Here is a 20,196-nt window from a genome sequence, read left to right on the forward strand (position 1 = left end):
CCCTTTCTTTCCCTCTCCCTCTCCCATTCTGAATTTATTCAGCAGCCACTATCGTATTTGCTCATCTATGCTATGAAAACTTAAAAAAAATAAAAGAAGAAAAGGAAGGTAGAAGAAAGGAAAGATAAACGTCCCATGGTTTAATTTCTCTTAGGAAAGTGGTATTTACACAGGTGAAACAGGAAATGATGTGACAGCATATGATCAAGGCCAAGTATGGAACACTAGAAGGTATTGCGCACCATCTGGAAGAGGACCGTTAGTACGGACTGGGTTACTGGGACAGGTTCTGCAGGTGGGGTCCATGGTGGGAGATGCAGAATGAAGAAGAGGAAGGGATGAAAGAAAGGTTACAGCAAGATGTGCTGGGAATCGTGGAAGCCAAGCTTATAACATTACCAAAGTGTGGAGGACACAGATCCGTGGCAGTACCATGGATCAGCTGAAAAATTTACCTATAAATCGGTAATTATCTCAATTATCTCTTTTTCTCAACCATAACATCTAATAAATGGTGATAGCTCAAGAAAAGACACTCAGCAGTGAGAGGGCAAGTTGGTAAAACTTTTTTGAAGAGGACTTTATCTCAGAAGCTCAAATATAAGTGTTCTTAAACCAGCAATCAGCCATGAGCTTTCTAATAGAAAAAGAACAAATTAAATGTTTTTAAAAGGCCGTTATAATTCTGTATTTAAAGTGGTATATAGTTGGAGGAAAATATATGGAACCAGAATATATTAAAATTTAAAAAACACAGAAAACCAAACACACAGTATATTTTGTTTAAAATATATATGTGCACATAGGAAAAAGACTGGGGAAATATACACCAGAATATCAACAATGATTATTTCTGGGAGGCGGAATCACTCACTTGTGATTTCTCTTTCCTTTTTGTTGTTTGTTCAGATTTTCTAAAATCCCTTCCATGAACATGTTTGCTTTTGTAATAAGGAAGAAAATGACAAAATGGCAAACCATAGCAAGTATGTTTTTGTTGAAATAATCTGAATTTCACAGAGCCAAAAAATATAATTATCCTCATTTATGAAAAATAAATGAATTTCACTGGTTCTAAGATCCTGAGATGTGATGTTCTGGTGGTCATCACTCCCAAATGGTGATGTGATTGAGAAAGAAAACACACACTCCTAAAAGCGTAAGGAGTAAAGAATAACTTAGGGGGCCGTGAGGCTTGACTATGGTAATGATTTAAAGGCTGAGTTCATTCCTTTAAGAAAACCATGCTGCCCCATGCACTTCTTCAAAGGAATATTCTCACCTGACAGATAGTGTATCTGAAGTGTAGCCTCATGTCCAGTGACACTTTTATGTTTGATAAACTGCTCCTCAGGCAACTTACTCTTTTTTTCCGTGTGTGTGTGTGTGTGTGTGTGTGTGTGTGTGTGCGTGCACGCGCGCGCGCGCGCGCGCTTAAAATGAAATATGTGCAAACAAACAAAAACCCAACAGTATTTCTTTCCTGAAACAGGTACGTCTCAGATTTTGCCACTAGCTTAACAATAATTTGGGGGCAGTTCCTTACTCATTTGGAGCTTTAGATTCCCCTCTAGACAATGTAGTACTGAGAAAATGTTGCTCTAACCTTAACATTCAATAGCTCTATTATTATAACAAAAGTTCTCATTCATATTGTCATATGTACACACCAGATCAGTCTGAAAGAACCAGTTTTACCTCCATCTGTCCCAAAAGTTGTACAAAAGTTTGGGGCTAGTGAAAATCTACCACTGTGTTTGACTTGAGTGCCTATTTCATAGGACCGATGACTAGATCAATCCCAATGGAAATATCTGCTATGATTGACCTGGTACTACTTAAATCATTGCAAATATATGTTTATACCAATAATAGAACTGATTAGTGTTTCCCCCATTATATATATGTGGTAGGAAAAATACATAATTTTTCCAGTATTCAGGGATGCATGACATAGAAGAGGGGCCATCTCTTGGGTTTCATTGAAAGAATCAATATTGGAGAGTTGGGGAGAAGCAGCATGCTGCACTTTTCCTTAAATATTCCCAAAAGCAAACTCACTTTTTTGACTTGATATCACCAGAAACAAAAATGTGAACTTCTTGTGTAGGTCAGTATCCTCGGAGCCCAGGACAAAGGGGATGAGCCTCCAGAGCCTACCTGGGCTGACAGCCTGACCACCACACCTTCATCTGAAGCTGCCACCATCCAGGGGCCACTGCGCAGCCCCTTTGAGGATGGGACTGTGGGTCTAGATAGTAGAACTCCAAGCCCCAATTTGAACTTACAGAGGGGAAAGCTGGTGCACAAAGGTAAGAGATACCTGCCAATCAGCTGCTGCATCTAAAATGTGAAGAAGGCACAGAGAAGATGGTCTCTAAAATATCATTTAGAGAGAATGTATTTTGATTATAAACAGGGGGAACAGAAGATAATTTCATTTAATTATATACTAGAGGCTTAGTGCAAGAAATTTGTGCACGGGATTGGGGTGTTTCCCTCAGCCCAGCCTGCACCCTCTCCAGTCTGGGACATCCCTCTCACAATCCAGGACTGCTGGCTCCCAATTGCTCGCCTGCCTGCCTTCCTGATTGCCCCTAGCCTCTTCTGCCTGCCACCCTGATCATTTCCTACCAACCTGATTGATGCCTAACTGCTCCCCTGCCAGTCGATTTGCCCCTAACTGCCTTCCCCTGCAGGCCTGGTTCCCCCCGCTAACTGCCCTCCCTTGTAGGCCTGGTCACCCCTAACTATCCTCCCCTCAAGGGCTCCCCCCCACCCCCCAACTGCTCTTCCCTGGAGGCCTGGTCCTCCCTAACTTCCCTCCTCTGCAGGCTTGTCACCCCCAACTGCCCTCCCTTGCAGGCCTGATCCCTCCCAACTGCCCTCCCCAGCTGGCCTGATCACCCACAACTGCCCTCTCTTGCAGACATGGTCCCTACCAAGTGCCCTCCCCTGCTGGCCATCTTGTGGTGGCCATCTTGTGTCCACATGGGGGTAGCCATCTTGTGTGTTGGAGTGATGGTCAATTTGCATATTATTCTTTTATTAGGATAAAATTAGAAAACTGGCTGACAAATTTTGAAAATTTGTCAAAAAAATTTAAAACTCTTTAGTGTTTGTTATTATTATTTCTTATTTATTTTATTTTGTCTTTGTTAATGCTCACCCAAGGATATTTTTTCCATTGATTTTTAGAGAGTGGAAGGGAGAGAAGAAGAGGGGGGGAGAAAGAGAGAAAGAAACATCAGTGTGAGAAACTCATGGCTTGGTTGCCTCCTGCATCCACTCTGATTGGGGCTGGAGATTGAATCTGCAATTCAGGTATGTGTCCTTGATCAGGAATCAAACCTGCATGCGAACCTTTGGTGTATGGGCCAATGCTCTAACCATTGAACAACATAGACCAGAGCTGATATTATTTTTAATTTGAATACTTTTACATAGGGTTGTACTTTTGTGTTTGCCACAATCCCTAGCACTCCCTATTATCTTACACATGGCCTTCACACATATAGACATTTGAGTTTTGACCTTTAGTTTGTAGAAGAAAGAAAAAAAACTAGAATCTAGATTCATCAACATATTTTCTACAGTATTACTATCTTTGGAAATTAATCATTAGATACACAGATTGTGAAGAACATGTCAGAGAGACAATATTCTTGCTTAAAAGAAGCAAAGATTGCCTTGAAAAGAAGTTACATAATATTATTTATTGTTTTGAAGAGCAAAGTGGTAAAAATCCATTGTTCCTTTCCAATTGGTTCAGAGCATTCATTTTGTTTTATTATAGAAAGTAAATCACTTGAGACATACTCCAACTTTAGGGCAATGGTTCTTAAGCTTTTTAATGCCATGACCCTTTAATACAGTTCTTCATGTTGTGGTGACTCCCAACCATAAAATTATTTTCATTGCTACTTCATAACTGTAATTTTGCTACTGTTATGAATCGTAATGTAAATATCTGCATTTTCCAATGGTCTTAGGCTCTTCAGCAGCGGTTCTCAACCTGTGGGTCACGGCATTAAAAAGCTTGAGAACCACTGCTCTAGGGAAATTATTATGGGAGATGGGGAGAGGGTGGCTTTGATATTGATAAATGAAACTTATGACATATAAACCATTTCACAGAACACAGAAAACAGACAGCAAATACTTTGTTGGTCTTATGGCCTTGGAATCACTTCCTTGGTTAGGAAATATGAATCATGGCACTAACGCATACCATGACATAAAAAGAGATTTAACAAAGAATTTATGGTTGTAGTTTTGCTTTTGACAGTGGACATGTTTCTGAAATTTATTTATAAACTGACATAAAAGGTCATTATACTGCAAGTGCTTCTATTTATAAAAGAAAATTATGGCATAAAGAGAGCCTTTTGTTCTACTTTTTTTGTAATTTAAAGGAATCTTTTTTTTTTTTTTTGTAGCACAATGACACAAGATTGCAGTGGTACTTTTTATGAACAAACTGGAAGGGAATGAGTTTAGAAAGCCAAAATCATCTTCATTCCAAATATTAATTTGACTTTAAATCGATTCCAAAGTAAATTAGGAAGTCCTATTTTTCTCCTGTCTACTAATTCTCACAAGAATAGTGTGCTTTCGGGGAAATATCAATATGAATTTTTAATGGGATTTCATGAAGATTAAAAAATGTATGTTTTCAAATGAATGAATATTTAATGGCGGAGTTTTGGGTGAGTGGTGGAGGAAATGTTTTGGGTATCAGGGAACCGTTCTTTAACTTAGAACAATATTTTCTGAGTTGGTGTGTTAGTGTGCATGAAGAATCAAGTTTATGAAACGTTTCTTTTTTATCTTTTCAGTGAAAGAAAAGCCTATACTAACACATTGTCCTTTTTTCAACCTAGACCCTAGGTGTTTGGAAGACCTAAATCCTGGAAACTGTGCTGAGTATGTGGTTCGATGGTATTATGACCAACAGGTCAACTCTTGTGCCCGCTTTTGGTTCAGTGGCTGTAATGGCTCAGGAAATAGATTCAACAGTGAAAAGGAATGTCAAGAAATCTGCATTCAAGGATGAGCAAGTAGGTCTACCTGTAATGAGTCAAATCTACATCTCTATCAACAAGTCTAGAAAGAACCTCTATAATTTCAATATGTTTGATTGTATACTGAGTATTTGCAATTTATAAACACAATTGAGTCCTTGCAACCACACTAGGATGTAGGTGTTATTAACCATTTTTACAGATAAAGAAGCGGAGGCTCTGGCTTTAGCAATTTGTCAATAGTCACCCAACTAACAAATGGCAGGCTGAGGGTTTGGCTTAGAGCTGTGCAAACTCAAAACATAGGCCTTAGTATCTACTTCACAACCTGCAATGTGGTTTCAATTCCTGTTCCTTCCTATAATACATTAAACTCCTTCCCCAGCCCAGTCCCCTATTCCTCCCTGGTCCCTGGTGCCTTCTACCCACTTCAGTCCCCCAAACCTCTCACAGCCCTGACAGTAGCAAAAAGATAGGTAGGTGATAGGGAAGGACTAGAGCACATGTGTCAAACACAAGGCCCGCGGGCCAAATCTGTCCCGCCAGGCCTTGCAATGTGGCCCGGACCGCGCTGTCATCACTGCACTCCGCTGCGTTTCCATCACAATGACAGTTTATGACTGTTCAGTAAACCATTCGGCCCGCGATTTAGGCTGGATTTTAGATTTTGGCCCCTTCTCTGATTGAGTTCGACACCTCTAGACTAGAGTTTGGGAATCAGAAGTGATGGGAGTAGGTAGGAAGGGATGAGATCAGAAAGATATTTTGCTTGCCGGAAACCTAGAAGATGGGATGGTTCTGAGATGAGAGGTACTGGGATAAGAACTGGAGTGGTATAGTTAGATTTTTGCTTCACTTGCTCTGAATCTAAGAATAAAATGACTTAACAGAAATGGATTTAACAACTGTTACTCCCCACTCCTCCAACATATTTGGTAACAAACCTTCATTGTGTGTTTAAACTATATATTGAAAATAAAAAGAATAATTTAAACGAAGGAACTTTTCTCACCCTTCCTTTAAAATAGGTAAATGTGACTTTCAATTTTAGGGGGATGGGAAAAGAAGGCACTTGACAGCCAAGAACTACTTAAAGCCCATATTCTCTTTCTCTCTCTCTTTATTGTTTAAAGTCTTACATGTCTCCTTTTTCCCCTGATTAACACCCCCCTGACAGTGTCTGTGTCCCCATTGCCCCGATGTCTGTGTCCTGTGGTCATGCTAATATGCATCCACATCCTCTCTTGAGCAGGATATTGTACAGATAGGTCTTATGCTGAAAAATGAGCCGCCAAATTGAAGTATGACCCAACAGAGTAATAGAGAATTGGCTCTGTCATTTTATAATAATTTTTTGACATCCAGTCTAGGAAGATCAGTTTTGAGCTAAGCTCAGACAGCACTTGTATATATATCATCTCACAACACCCTTTCTTCTTCCAGGCCTGTGACCCTCATTCAAGGTCAGTGGTACAGAAAAAGCATTCAAGGAAGGAGGTGCTGAAGAACAGCCATCTTAGCAAAACTAATTTTGGGTAGTTTGATAAAATTGTTGATGTAATATTTAATACTACAAAAGAATACATGCAATATACTTATGAGTAAAAATGTGATAAGATGAACACTTTACACAGAGAATGATCAAACATAACCCATTCTGTTGAACCTTCCTGTGTAAACCTCTACCATCCTAACTCCCTATTTTCTGCCAGGGATATTTCATCTTGAATTTTGTGTTTACTGTGTCACTTTGCTATTGGCTTTTATATGTAATTTTACATGTAAGACCACATATATACCTATGTATCTCTAAACAATACACAGTCTTGCTTATCTTAGGACTTTATAAAAATGGTGTCATACTCATTTTTGCAACTTGCTATTTTTATTCAATATTATAATTAATCCATATGTCTTACCATATCGTGTTCCTAAAAATATCTAAATGTGTTTCCAAGAATTTATTACTTAGGTTTTTTAAGCTTTATCAAATTTGTTTTATAATTCTTTGCAACTTGATATGCTATTACATTATAATTTATAAACATTCATTTACTTTTATAGTTGTTTAATATTTGTGTGAACATATCACAACATATTTAACCACTATCTTATCTATAGTCAATTAATTAGTTTCTATCTATTTATATATTTTTTTACCATTTCAGCAGCATTGCAACGAATGCTCCTATATATGGCTTCGGGTGCACATGCGACAGTATTTTTCTAGGACCTATACCACAAAATGAAATTGCTGGGTTGCAGAAATGTAAACATTCAAAAATAATATATCATAGCCAACCAATTATTTTCCCATGGTGTTTGAACCAATTCACTATAAACTCTCACCAGTGTGCATAAGAGTTTCCATTGCTTGATGTTCTTATCAACACTTGAGTATTGTCAGTCTTCTTTTGATAATATTGGGTAGAAAATAGTATCTTTTAAAAAAATATGTTTTATTAATTTTTTACAGAGAGGAAGGGAGAAGGATAGAGAGTTAGAAACATTGATGAGAAACATCAATCAGCTGCCTTCTGCATACCTCCTACTGGGGATGTGCCCTGGACCAGAATTGAACCTGGGACCTTTTAGTCCGCCGGCCAATGCTCTATCCACTGAGCCAAACCGGTTAGGGCAGTATCTTGTTTTTTGTTGTTGTTATTATTGACAGTATTACAGATATCCCCCATTTTTACACCACCCAACTCTAGACCTTTAACTCACTATTGTCTGTGTTCTTGGGCTATGCCTGTATCCATTTAAATTCTCTGGTTAATCTCTTCTCTCCCCACCCCCTTCCCTCTGAGATTCCTCAGTCTGTTCCATGGATCCATGTCCATAGATCTATTTTGTTCATCAGTTTATTTTGTTCTTTAGACTCCACAGATAAGTGAGATGGGTGTTTGTCCCTTTGTCTGAAATATCCTTTTCCTCCTGTGATGACCAAATCCTAATACTTCAAAGACAATTTGCAGGCCTCCCTTCTCCTTTGTGGTACTTTTTCACCAGCTGGGCCATGGCCAATACTGAGGACCCAAAGCACTTGGCTTATGCCTCCATTCTACCCTTAATCTGAAATGACTTGCATTTAGTGGATACATATGTCCCTTTGTGGTGTAGGTAACTATTTAAAGGTTCCGATGACTAGGGAATGGGTATTGTTGCAACAATTAAGCCCTCAGTCACAGCGTCTATATTCTCTGCCAGCACTCTGATTTTAGGAGCAAAGACATATCTTATTTATCTCTGTGTACCTAGCTCAAGGCACATAGGAAGAACTCAATACATTTAAAAATATATATTAGAACTCACTTTTTTTTATTACACAAATAGATAACTACTTGGACGAAGGGAACAGAAAAAGATCAGAAAAAAATCATACCCGTTTAAAAGGAGAATAAGAGAAAAATGGTATGTTAGTGAGTAAAACTATTATTTTCTCTCATTCACTTTGAGATTCAAAGTACCCCCACCCCTTCTTCCCCATCATGATTAGCAAAACAAAGAGAAAAGTCTGAGGGAGTGTTGTCTAGCTAGATAAAGGATCCAAGAGGCGGCATGGAACAATCTGAAAATCAATTCTGGAAAAGAGAATGATGATTTATTTTTTCCTTCTTAGCTAGTTAAAAAGCCAATAGAACTGGAGGAGATATTTGACATTTTATTCTTCTATTCTCAAAAGAAAGAAAAGATAGACTATGTATAAAATGTGCTGAAAATAATGTGTATCTAAAGAAGTCTCCATTTTAATTTACATTGAGAAATTTTTAATATTTTATCAAATACTAATGTTCAAGAATTTTAATGGTGATCCTAGCTAATTTTGTTCAGTGGGTAGAGCATTGGCCTGCAGACTGAAAGGTCCCAGGTTTGATTCTAGTCAAGGGCACATACCTGGTTACAGGCTCGATCCTCAATAGGGGGCATGCAGGAGGCAGCCAATCCATAATTCTGTCTCATAATTGATGTTCCTATCTCTCCTTTCCTTTCTGAAATAAATTATACATATACATATACATATATTATACATATACATATACATATAAATATACACATACACATACATATATGTAAATTTTAACAATGAACCCACTCCATTGAAATGTTAAAATATCTTAAGTGATCAATTCTGTCATTTTCATTCAGTTGAAACAGCTTTGCCAACTGTAAGAAATGCTCTAATCAGGGGTCTGAAGAGCATGTTCACTGTATAAAATGACAATTAGGCTTGGTGATTTTAAACTTAATGTTTTTCCTAAACACAACAAAAATTAAATGAGAGAATGAAAAAAAAAATATTTGCAAGCAATATGTAACAGAATTGTTTCATGATGCTAATAAACCAAGAGATGCCATAAATCAAAAAGAATAAAAAGGAAAAATGATAGAGATTGTCAATTCAAAGGAGATAACCCTATGAAGAGATGCTCAGCTTCATTAACTGCAGAGAAATGCATGCATGCTAAGTAGGTCTGGGATGAGGCTGGAACACACACGGGGAAGTCTGCTGAGTAACCCTGGCTGAAAACCAGCAAGGAGACCTCTGCATTATGCCAACCTTAGCAGAGACTCTACTACTTGACTATTTGACTTGGAATTTTAGGTGTTCAGTTATTTATGCCCCCCTTTTCTATAAATCTATAATCTGATGGCTTTTGTGAGTAGCAATGCAAAGATGGATTAATGCTGTTGAAGTGTTCAAGATTTCCCCTCTTCTTATAATATCTTATAATTATCACTAAAATAAGACATGTTGTAGAAAGTGTGTGTGTGTGTGTATGATCATCAAAACAATAGCCCCAAATCATATTTTACCCATATATTTATGGTACTTAGTTTTTTAAAAAAATATATATATATTGAACTGATTGGAATTTTAAAGGCATTATTTTTTTTATCATTTTATAAACATTTGAAAAATTCTTCATTTAAAGCCACATCAGACAGCCTGGCCATCATGGCTCAGTGGTCAAGCATTGACCTATGAAACAGGAGGTAACAGTTTGATTCCTAGTCAGGGCAGATGCCCGGGTTGCAGGCTCAATACCCTGTGTGGGATGTGCAGGAGATAGCTGATCAATGATTCTCTCTCATCATTGATGTTTCTGTCTCCCTCTTCTTTCCTCTCTAAAATCAATAAAAGTATATTAAAAATTTAAATAAAGTCACATCAGACTCTGAAAGGTAGGAATTTTTAAGTCCTGATTTAATCAGGTTGAAAAATAAGAGCTCTTAGAATCGCCAAGAATTTTCTAGTCCTATGTCTTCTGCTTATATCCTCTCTACATATACCCTAAGTGACTGATGTTCTTGGGGTGAACATTTCTGCTAGAACAATTATCCCCTGGTCCCCATTCTTTAAACAACACCATCTGTCACGGCTGCAGCTTGAGCTGGGTGTATCTTGTAGCATCCACCCTAACAAATTCCCATTCTGACTTACGGAGCTTTTCCTAAAGGTTGTGCTATTATTTTAAGGCCTGAGATATATCTTCCTTCAGGCTGCTTCTGCAGCCTCTCCTGCTTCCATGGTCTTTCTCCATCCCAGCCTCTGATTCTGCGCATTTCCTCCATCCACTATGTGAGGATGTTTATAGTGACTAGGGTATGGAGAGGAGCAATCTAACACACCCCTTGTTCTAAACATTATATTCCTATGAAACATTAAAAACCAACTATGACTGCCACTTTAATAGAAGGCATGGGTAAATTTCCCTCTATCTTGGGAGCAAAAAGAAACAGAAGAATTGCATAGTAGGCATTCTAAATGGTAAATCAGAGCTTGTGGGATAGCAAAGACAGCAAGGATTTCTCTCCGTTTCTCTCTGAAATTAACTATAGGCTTCAATTGTATTTTTGCCTTTCTTTAAATTTGCCCTTAGACTCTGTACTCACAGTTTCTTAACATTATTTTTAAGTACTAACAGAATTCTCCAGTTGTTTCCTTCTTAGCATATTAGTTGGTATCTTAAGTTTATTATTTGGCTGTGTTCCCTCTCGGGCATCTTAATGAAGAGTGCCATGAATTGGGATCTTCCTCAAATTGATTCTATTATGTATAAATCACTACCCTTGCCTTTATATAATTATCTCATCTCTAGTCTTCCTTGTGGTATATTAACTTGTTATTAGAAAAATATTGACAAATACAGTAAAATTGACTAAAATTGTGCCTCTTCAAATTTTAGAGCATTACCAGAGCTTTTCTGTATTAAAAGTGAGAGGCCAAATCTATCACATTTACTTTGTACCACTCTATAGCATCATGACAAACAATCTGAATTCCACTTCTCTGTGAATGGTGCAAACACTCAGTGACTTTGGCCTCCACGAGACATCCTAAACACGTCCTGTCCCTCACTCCCCATATGCAATTGCTCAGTGCATCTGGCCTTTCTTCTTCCTGTTCCTCTCGGACCTGAGTCTGTCATTTCTTCCAAATTGGCCTCCATGTGGAGTTATGGTAATCTTGACCCAACCATTCTCCTCTGTACAATGTTCTAGGCATTCTCCATCTTCTTTAAGATGCAGGGTAAACTTTTTCAATAATGTAAGTAAACTTACAGATCCCTGTTTAGACCCTTAAACTTGGTTTTGAATTCAGCTATGCTCAGCCATTTGCTACTTTGAGAGCACCATTCATTTCCTTTTGGGATTTTCCCTGCCCTCCTTCTTTCTCTTCCTTACATTTTCACTTAGCATGGTGGCAATCATTCCTTATCAGTAGATAAAGAGCTATCTGAGTCTTTTTTAAGACCTTTATCACTGTTCAATTTAATCAATTCATTTTTTCTTGTGCCTTTGAATGTTTCCAATGTTTTGTTATTATGAACAAAGCTTCAATGAACATCCTTGTACATATTAGTCTCTGTATAGGTATATCTATAGAAGATATTCATAAAGGAAAACTGTAAGGACAAAGGGAACATACTTTTGATAAAGTATTTCAAAGTACACTCCTTAAAGATTATACCAATTTACATGCCTGCTTTTTCACTTTCTCACCATCATTGAATATGGTCAATTAATTAATCTTTGCTCATCTAATGGTTGAAAATGAAATCTCACCTTAGTTTTAATCTGTGTTTCTCTTTTATTATTTTCATTTCTTTATATTGTGAAATATTTTATATATACAAAAATTATGTTATATATCACTAGGTTTTCAAGTAAAATAATCATATAAAAACCTGTGTATCTACCACCCAGCTAAAGAAATAGATTATTACCAATATCACTAAAGTCCCCTCTAAGTTGACCTCTCAAACAGACAAACTAACTTGAAAATAAGCAGTCACAAGAAGGAATTCTTACCATTTGCAGCAACCTGAACGGAACTGGAGAACATTATGCTAAGTCAAAATAGCCAGTCAATGAAAGAAAAATACCACATGATCTCACTCATCTGTGAATAATAAAGAACATTATAAACGGATATACAAAAAAAAAATAGATACAGAGGCAGTAAAGCATCAAACAGACTGTCAAATTACAGCAGGAAGGTTAGGGAGATAAGAGATCAACCGAAGGACTTGTATGCATGCATATAAGCATAACCAATGGATGCAAAACCTTGGTGGGGGGGTGAAGGCATGTACGGGAGTGGGGTAAGGGAGAAAAGGTAGGATATGTACACATATATACCTTAATAAAAAAATGAGAGAGAGAAAAAAATCGGTCACAGTGATTTGGGGGACCCAAGGATATGCTATATGAGTTTCCATAAATTCCTGTGGCCAACAATGTGCTGTGTGGATCCCAGACACTACTGTACCTAAGAAAAATACACTCAGCCACAGTACAAACTGCTGAAAGCCAAAAATGAAAGGAAAATCTTGAAAGCAACAAAAGAAAAATGTCATGTTCCAGACAGGGGAACAGCAATATGATTAACAACTGACATTATCACAACATTTCAGAGTTGAAAGAAAGTATCTGTCAATATAGATGCAATAGAAATAATCTACAAGATTACAAATGTACATAATTTTAACAAGCTAAGAAAAAATTCATTTTCTTATTTAGTATGTGCTACTTCTTAACTACCCAGAAAGTGGCCGAATTTGGTGGGAAAATACTATGGTGACACATGCGGTCATTAAATAATGCACCTTTTTTAAAAAAAATAGAAATCAAATTATAAAAGAAACAGCAGTTTTATGAAAGAAAATTAGTAAATAAGATCTCCCAGGAAGTATTATAAAGCGGCGAGAGTAGTGTCCTAGGACATGTTTCCCAGCTAATAGCAATGCTAAAGGGTTGGAAATCCAAGAAAAACCTGCAAAGAATCCTCAGAGTGAGAGGCCTGATAGTCATATGTGTGGTGTCCAAGCACAAAGGGCAAAGCAGAGGAGTCAATGGTGATAAATGCTACTAGGAAGTTTGGTCAGATTCCTATCAAAAGAGTCCATTGGATTTAACAACAGGATGATGGTCATGGAGATTCTGATACAAACACTCGCAGAAGAGTGAATTTAGGACTGGAGCAAGACTGTAGTAAAGGAGAGAATGAGAAGAAAGGAAGTGAAGACAGCAAATGTAGCATGGTCTGGCAAACAGTTAGGTGGGAAGTAAGAGGAAAAAGGCTAAGAGGGTATCTAGGTATATGAATACAAAACCCCTAAAACAAAATTGTTTTGCACAACAATATTATTTTATCTTAAAACTGCATAGGGTGGCACCCGTCCTGCTCTGGCAGAAGAGGTGGGGGCATAGCAGCTCATTCCACATCAAGTGCCCAGATTCACCCTGCCTTGGACAGATGCATTTGGCTGTTCAGACCAATGCTGGCGAACACTGGCATCATCCCACCAAGTCCCTTGCTCTGATGAAAGGCACCTGAAGCATCCTTCTAATTACAATTCCCAGGAGCTGTGCTATGGGGAGAGATGGAACTGATTATGCATTTCTTATTTGCTTAGCTTAAAACAGAAGGGATGGCAATTTCTTTATTTTAGTGATTTTTTAAAGACTGGAGCTAATGTAATTCCTCTGAGGAACTGGGAGAACAAAACATAGGAAGAGCAGCACAGAGGATTTGCCCTAGAGTCATATTTCAAACTGATGGTTAATGTGCAGAAGTCATCTGCATGCAATAAAACATTGAATTTCAGAATACATAAAGAATGTGTGAAGACCATTTTAAAAAGCCAGAACATGTCTTATAACAACCTTTTCCCCGCTACATGCAGAATCTGGGGCTGTTTTGTAGTTTTACTAAATCGTATATGCCTCAGGCTCTGTTTTTTAATAATCCCATTTCCCTTGGAATTTTCACTCTGAACCATTCTAGCATCTAATAGTACACTGGAATTTTAAGCAAGTGATGAGGATAATTGAGAAACTTAGGTTCTGTTTGCCTCCCCCAATACTTCAGAAAGCAATTACAGACATGTCTGGCGCCATCCAAAACCCAGAGCTTTCCACACTGAGCAGAATGCAGGATTTCTCAACCTTTGTGTCTTGGCCAGAGACAATGAATGAGGCATATGCCTCGGAGCAAAGAAAAATATGAGAATAGAAGTGGTGGGAGGCTTTTGAGTTGAAGCAGGGAAGGGCTCTCTCAGATCTGGAAGAGGTAAAACTGATGATAGCTTTCTTTACTCCCTTACTAGGTCTAGACAACAGGACTAGAAAACAAAAGGTGTTATCTATTTCTAGAACTGGACATTTAAAAAAATATGTTTTGTGCTTTTCTTTTATTTCAGAGAGGAAGGGAGAGTGAGAGAAACATCAATGATGACAAAAAAAAAAAAAAATCATTGATTAGCTGCTGTCTGCATCCCTCCTACTGGGGATTGAGCCCATAGCCCAGGAATGTGCCAATGTTCAACCATCGAGCCACATCGGCCAAGCTAAAACTGGACATTTTTTAAAGTTCCATTCCATGGTCTCTGTCAATGAACCCATCTATGCCACCCCCACTCCCACCCCCTGACTCCTGATATCACTTCCCTACTACTGATGCCAATACTGGGAAGGAAGGCCTATCAGTCCACTGTCAGATGCTCATAATTTCAGAAGGTATTTTTGCTAGCATGCCTGTTCCTAGAATGCACTTCTTGTTGACAGTGGCTTCTTAGCAGTGCCCAGAAGATAAACACTGAGTCAAAAGTCTGGGCTTAACACCTTGTGGCTCTGATTCACCCCAGTGCTACAGTGAGAAGGGAGGGTTTTTTCTTGACCTCAGTGACATAGACCTGCACATTGTCCACTCCATCACCAGACAAAGCTCAATCAACCACAGATGTAGTCGTAAAGTCTAAATCTGGAGCTTATTTCCAGAAACAAAAAGATGAATACTGTATGACTCCACTTACATGATATACTTAAAGTGGCCAAAATCTTAAAGACATAAAGCATAATGGTGCTTTCCAGGGGCTGGAGGCTGGGAAATTTATCACTTAATAGGTATAGTTTCAGATTTACAAGATGAAAAGAGATATGGGGATGGGGGTGGCAATGGCTGCACAACAATGTGAATCTATTTAATACCACTGAACCATATAGTTAAAAATGGTTAAAATGGCTAATTTATGTTATGTGTATTTTAACACTAGAGGCCCAGTGCACGAAATTCATGTATGGGTAGGGTCCCTACTGGCTGCTGGCTGCTGGCTGCCGGCCGGGGCCTTCCTTTGTTCTGTGTTGCCTCTGGTGGTCAGCACATGTCATAGCAAGCAACTGAACTCCCTGTCTCCAGGTTGAATTCCCGAGGGGACAATTTGCATATTAAGCTTTTATATACATAAAAAAATATGGAACTTAATTAACATACAGTAGTAAGTGAAATGTAAAATTGCAAGCAATGCTAAGTGAAATAAGTCAGAGAAAGACAAATACCATATTATTTCATTTATATGTGGAATCTAAAGAACAATAAATAAACAAAACAGAAATAGATACAGAAAACACTGATGATTAACAAAAGGGAGAGTGGTTGGAGAGCTGGGTGAAAAATGTAAAGGGAGTTAAGAAGTACAAATTGGCAGTTGCAAAAACAGTTATGGGGATGTAGAGTACAGGATAGGGAATATAATCAATAATCTATATATGTAAAAGCCCAAGTGACTGTTTGACCAGTAGCTATGACACACACACTGACCACTAGGTGGCAGATGCTCAGTGCACAGGCATGAAAACATGGAACAGACTGATGAATCTCAGAGGTAAGGGGGGAGGAGGATGGGCTGGAAGAGATTAACCAGAGATCTTATATGCAACCTAGAGGCCTGATGCATGGGATTTGTACACCAGTGGGCTCTCTCAACCTGGCCTGTGCCTTCTCATAATCTGGGACCCTTTGGGGGATGTTTGAGAGCCAGTTTTAACTTGATCCCCGCAGGCCTTATCCAGACAGGAGGGAGTCCAGTTCGAGGATGCGTCACCCAAGAACCACCTCTCACAATCCAGGATTCCTTGCAGGGGATGTCAGAAAGCTGGTTTTGGTTTGATCACTGCAGGCCGGATTCCCACAGGCCAGACTGAGGGACCCCACTGGTGCATGAATCCATGCACTGGGCCTCTGGTACTATAACTATGTACTGTGCCAGGTGGGTACTAGACTCATTGGGGGGAATCAATTCATAAATTACACAAATGTCTAAACACTATGTTGTACCTCTAAAACTAGTATAAAATAACACTGAATGTCAACTGCAATTGAAAAAATAAAAATTAAAACAACAAAAAAAACACCAAGAACCTAGTACCATCAATAGATGATTGTATAAAGAATATACAGTACATATATGCAATAAAATGTTACCTGGCCATAAAAAAGAATGACATGTTACCATTTGGAATAACATAGAAGGACCTACAGGGTATTATGCTGAGTAAAATGAGTTGGACAGAGAAAGACAAATACCATATATTTTCACTTATATGTGGAATCAAAAAGCAAAATATATGAACACACAAAACTGAAGCAAATTCATAGACACAGAGAACAAACTGTAGCTGCCAGGTGGGAGGGGGGTTGGGACTGAGGGAAAAAGGTGAAGGGATTAAGTAAAATTGGCAGTTACAAAATGGTCATGGGGATGTACAATACAGCTTAGGGAGTATAGCTAACAATATGTATGGTGTCAGGTGAGTACTACACATATTAGATCACTTTATAAGTTATATAAATGTCTAACTACTATGCTGTATACCTGAAACTAATAAAATGTTAAATGCCAACTGTAATTAAAAAATGAATCTTAAAAAATGAATTAACCCCCCCCCCCCAAAAAAAAAAAGAGTTGCAAGCAAGAGTAAAGAGAAACAGCCATTGAGACAAATTTCATTTCCATAGGCAAATAGTTTTACTGGGAAACTAAATTTATTTAGTTGAGTGTGTGCTGTGGAGATGGGGCTGGGTGATGAATTAATTAACCCTCTTAGGTCATATGACCTCATCCTCAGCTCCAGGGGAAATCAAATTTCTAACTATATGCAAGGAGGACATGTGTACCACAGAGAGAAAATAAGCAGGACCTGCATGTGCTAACGCCACCAATGTGTTAACTTACTTACTGACATTTTGCTTCTTCTATTATCCTTGTGCAAAAAGAAGCAACTCAGAAAAGCAAGTACACAGCCTGGCAACAGTCTTCTGCATAGTCTTCTCTTCTAAAACTGTAGCTCCTTGAGGGTCAGAAACCATGTTTTCCTTCTATGTATCCTAAGCACTGATGAATAGCAGTTTTAAAGGAAATAAACATAATTGGAAGTAGAATTCAGGGAGAGAAGACAGTGAAAAGCCAGAAAATATGTTTTCTTTCTAAAATTAGAAAAAGCTATGAACATAAAAACTATTTGTTATGAGGAAGAAGGAACTGGCCTCCACACTGACTTCATTCTTCAGCTACACCATCAACTCTTTCCTGGTTGACCAACCTGTCTGCCCCTCCGATTTTAGATTTTCCAGCCCCCATAATCAGCGAGCCAATTCCTTAAAAATAAATATCTCTCTCTTGCATACCCATCCTATAAGTTCCATTTCTCTGGAGGACCCTGACTAATATAATATGTAGAAGTTACCTTTTGAGAACATAATTGGAAATTGACAATGAGTGTATTGATGCTGCTCTAAAAATGTTGGGACTGTAAGAACAAGTTCTCAGGGGAAATGTGGAAGGCACTTAGACTTTCATCTCCCTGATGGAGTACACATGTCCAAAAATCCTTCTAATATTGTTACCATTGTAACTAGCTAGTTAATATTAATAATAGGAACAGAGCAGAGGGGAGGCCAAACAGTACAATAAGCATGGTCATGTGGGCAGCTTCACCAGGAAGCTACAATTTCACACTCCCCAGGGAACCACCCATCCACTCTCTGCAGATTCCTGGGGAAAGGGGTCCAACAAAGGGGAAGATAGGCACATGAGCAGTAAAGTCAGAGTGATGTAGGGAAGGTGCTGGAGAACAAGTCTAGCCTAGGGAACAAAGATAATTGGCTAGGGGAGTAGAGTCACTATAAGTGCACAACATTGTGAAGACTTAATTGGTAAAGCTCCTAGTTATAATCCCAAGACAGAGTGCTTGCTCTCTTGTTCTTGCTTTGTTCCTGCTTCCTTGCACTTGCTTGCTCTGTGACCTGCACGTACCTCCATACCCACGAGAGCCTACAAGCCACATGGTCCATGGCCATGCACACCTCACATGCAATGGACTACAGCTGGGAACACAAGCTAAGCTAGCCAGATGCTGGACTGGACTATGCTTTGATATGGATCGAAGACTCTGAGCAGTGGCTTTACCTGTAGCTCTGCAGAAGGTAGGATGAGATTATTTTCCATGGTGAAACGGAGGGAGATGGGACCTTACGGGGAACTCCCTTAATGTTACCACATCAAGAAAGCTTTCCATGATACCTCATCCTCCTGTGGAAGCCTCAGGAAATTCTTATTCTTGCAGCACCTCTAGAATCCCACTTCTACCAGCAACAGGTGGGGATACAGAAGGCTCCCCACTGATAACAATATGATCATGCTGGATCTCATTTTTATCCACTGACCTTCTTTTAGGGGGAAGAGCAAATGCACTACACTTAATTTACTGTCTGATTAGCTAGCAAGGCAAACATAGAATTTAATCAGAGGGGCATGTCCAAACTAGTAGCAATGTCCTTCCCTGATGCACATCATTATTCAGTCAATAATTAAATATTTATTGGATGCTGACTATATGTAGAATACTGAATTTGGTGTGGTTAGGGCTGAAAAATAAGTAAAAAATATTGTATCCCCACTGAACCTACTTACTAAAGGAGTAAGCTTAAATCCGTATATGGGCAGCAAGTCAATTACAATATTACATAAAACTATCATTGTGAGGGAATGTCAAATGTTACCTTAAAGAACTTTTCTTATAATGTAAACTTTTTCACTCAATACTAAAATTTTATTCTAACCTTAAAAAATTGAGTTTTTTATAAAGGTTTCTTATTAAGAAAAATCCCAAATGTTTTCTTATTAAAATCCTAGTTTTATCTATCTTTATTTATAACTCCAAGGTTGACTTATTGGAATCATTGGGGAAATACCTTAGGGAGTAGCAGATGAACCAGACCTAGACTTACATCCTAAAAGTTCATGTTTCTTTTCATAAATATTAATTGAAGTTTATCATTTATTAGTCATAACTGAGTCCAATGCCTTCATTTTACAAATGCCAGAACTCAGTTCCTGTATGTGGAAGGATTTGGTCCCAGCTACTTTAGCTAGTTATTCCGGCTAGTCCCATGGCTAGTTACAATATAAAGTTACTACTCAAAACCAGTTCTTCTAACATCAAGGAATCAAGGAATGTGTGTTATTGCTCTAACCATCCCCAAGGTGTTGCTCAGAGTGTCTAGAAATGGGGTAGCTGGCCTGTGAGGAGTCCTTTGCATACATCCCACTTCCAAAGACTGATCCAGGTCTGGTCCCATTCGTGGTGCTAGCTGTTCATTCTGTGGTCTGTTAAGGCCTCTGAATCTAATAATGAAGTAAGAGTAATTTTTCAACCTTTCTGGCTGGGGGTCATTCCTAGGTCACAGGTATTCAGAAGGGGTCAGACCTGTGGGTTTGGTTAACTCTGGGCAGCCCAGTTACTATAATAGAAATCCTGCCTCTTTTCTGCACAGGGCATATAGGAAATACATTAGCAATATTGAGTCAATCAATATTGTAGCTAC

The 20,196-nt window shown here is 38.5% G+C and overlaps 1 protein-coding gene across 3 annotated transcripts in view; it reads left to right on the forward strand.

Moving 5' to 3' along the window:
* The window catches only part of COL28A1 (collagen type XXVIII alpha 1 chain), a 142,977-nt gene extending 136,478 nt beyond the window's left edge, over positions 1-6,499 (forward strand). For all 3 annotated transcript variants that reach the window (XM_045578408.1, XM_036429347.2, XM_036429346.2), the window contains 3 exons: positions 2,111-2,312; positions 4,884-5,060; positions 6,468-6,499. In XM_045578408.1, coding sequence (XP_045434364.1) covers positions 2,111-2,312; positions 4,884-5,056 — 375 coding nt within the window. In that variant the 3' untranslated portion in view covers positions 5,057-5,060; positions 6,468-6,499. The remainder of the gene's footprint in view (positions 1-2,110; positions 2,313-4,883; positions 5,061-6,467) is intronic.
* Positions 6,500-20,196: the final 13,697 nt, after the last annotated feature.

Source organism: Pipistrellus kuhlii, unplaced genomic scaffold (genome assembly GCF_014108245.1).
Source record: "Pipistrellus kuhlii isolate mPipKuh1 unplaced genomic scaffold, mPipKuh1.p scaffold_m20_p_10, whole genome shotgun sequence".
In the NCBI taxonomy this organism is placed as follows: Eukaryota; Metazoa; Chordata; class Mammalia; order Chiroptera; family Vespertilionidae; genus Pipistrellus; species Pipistrellus kuhlii.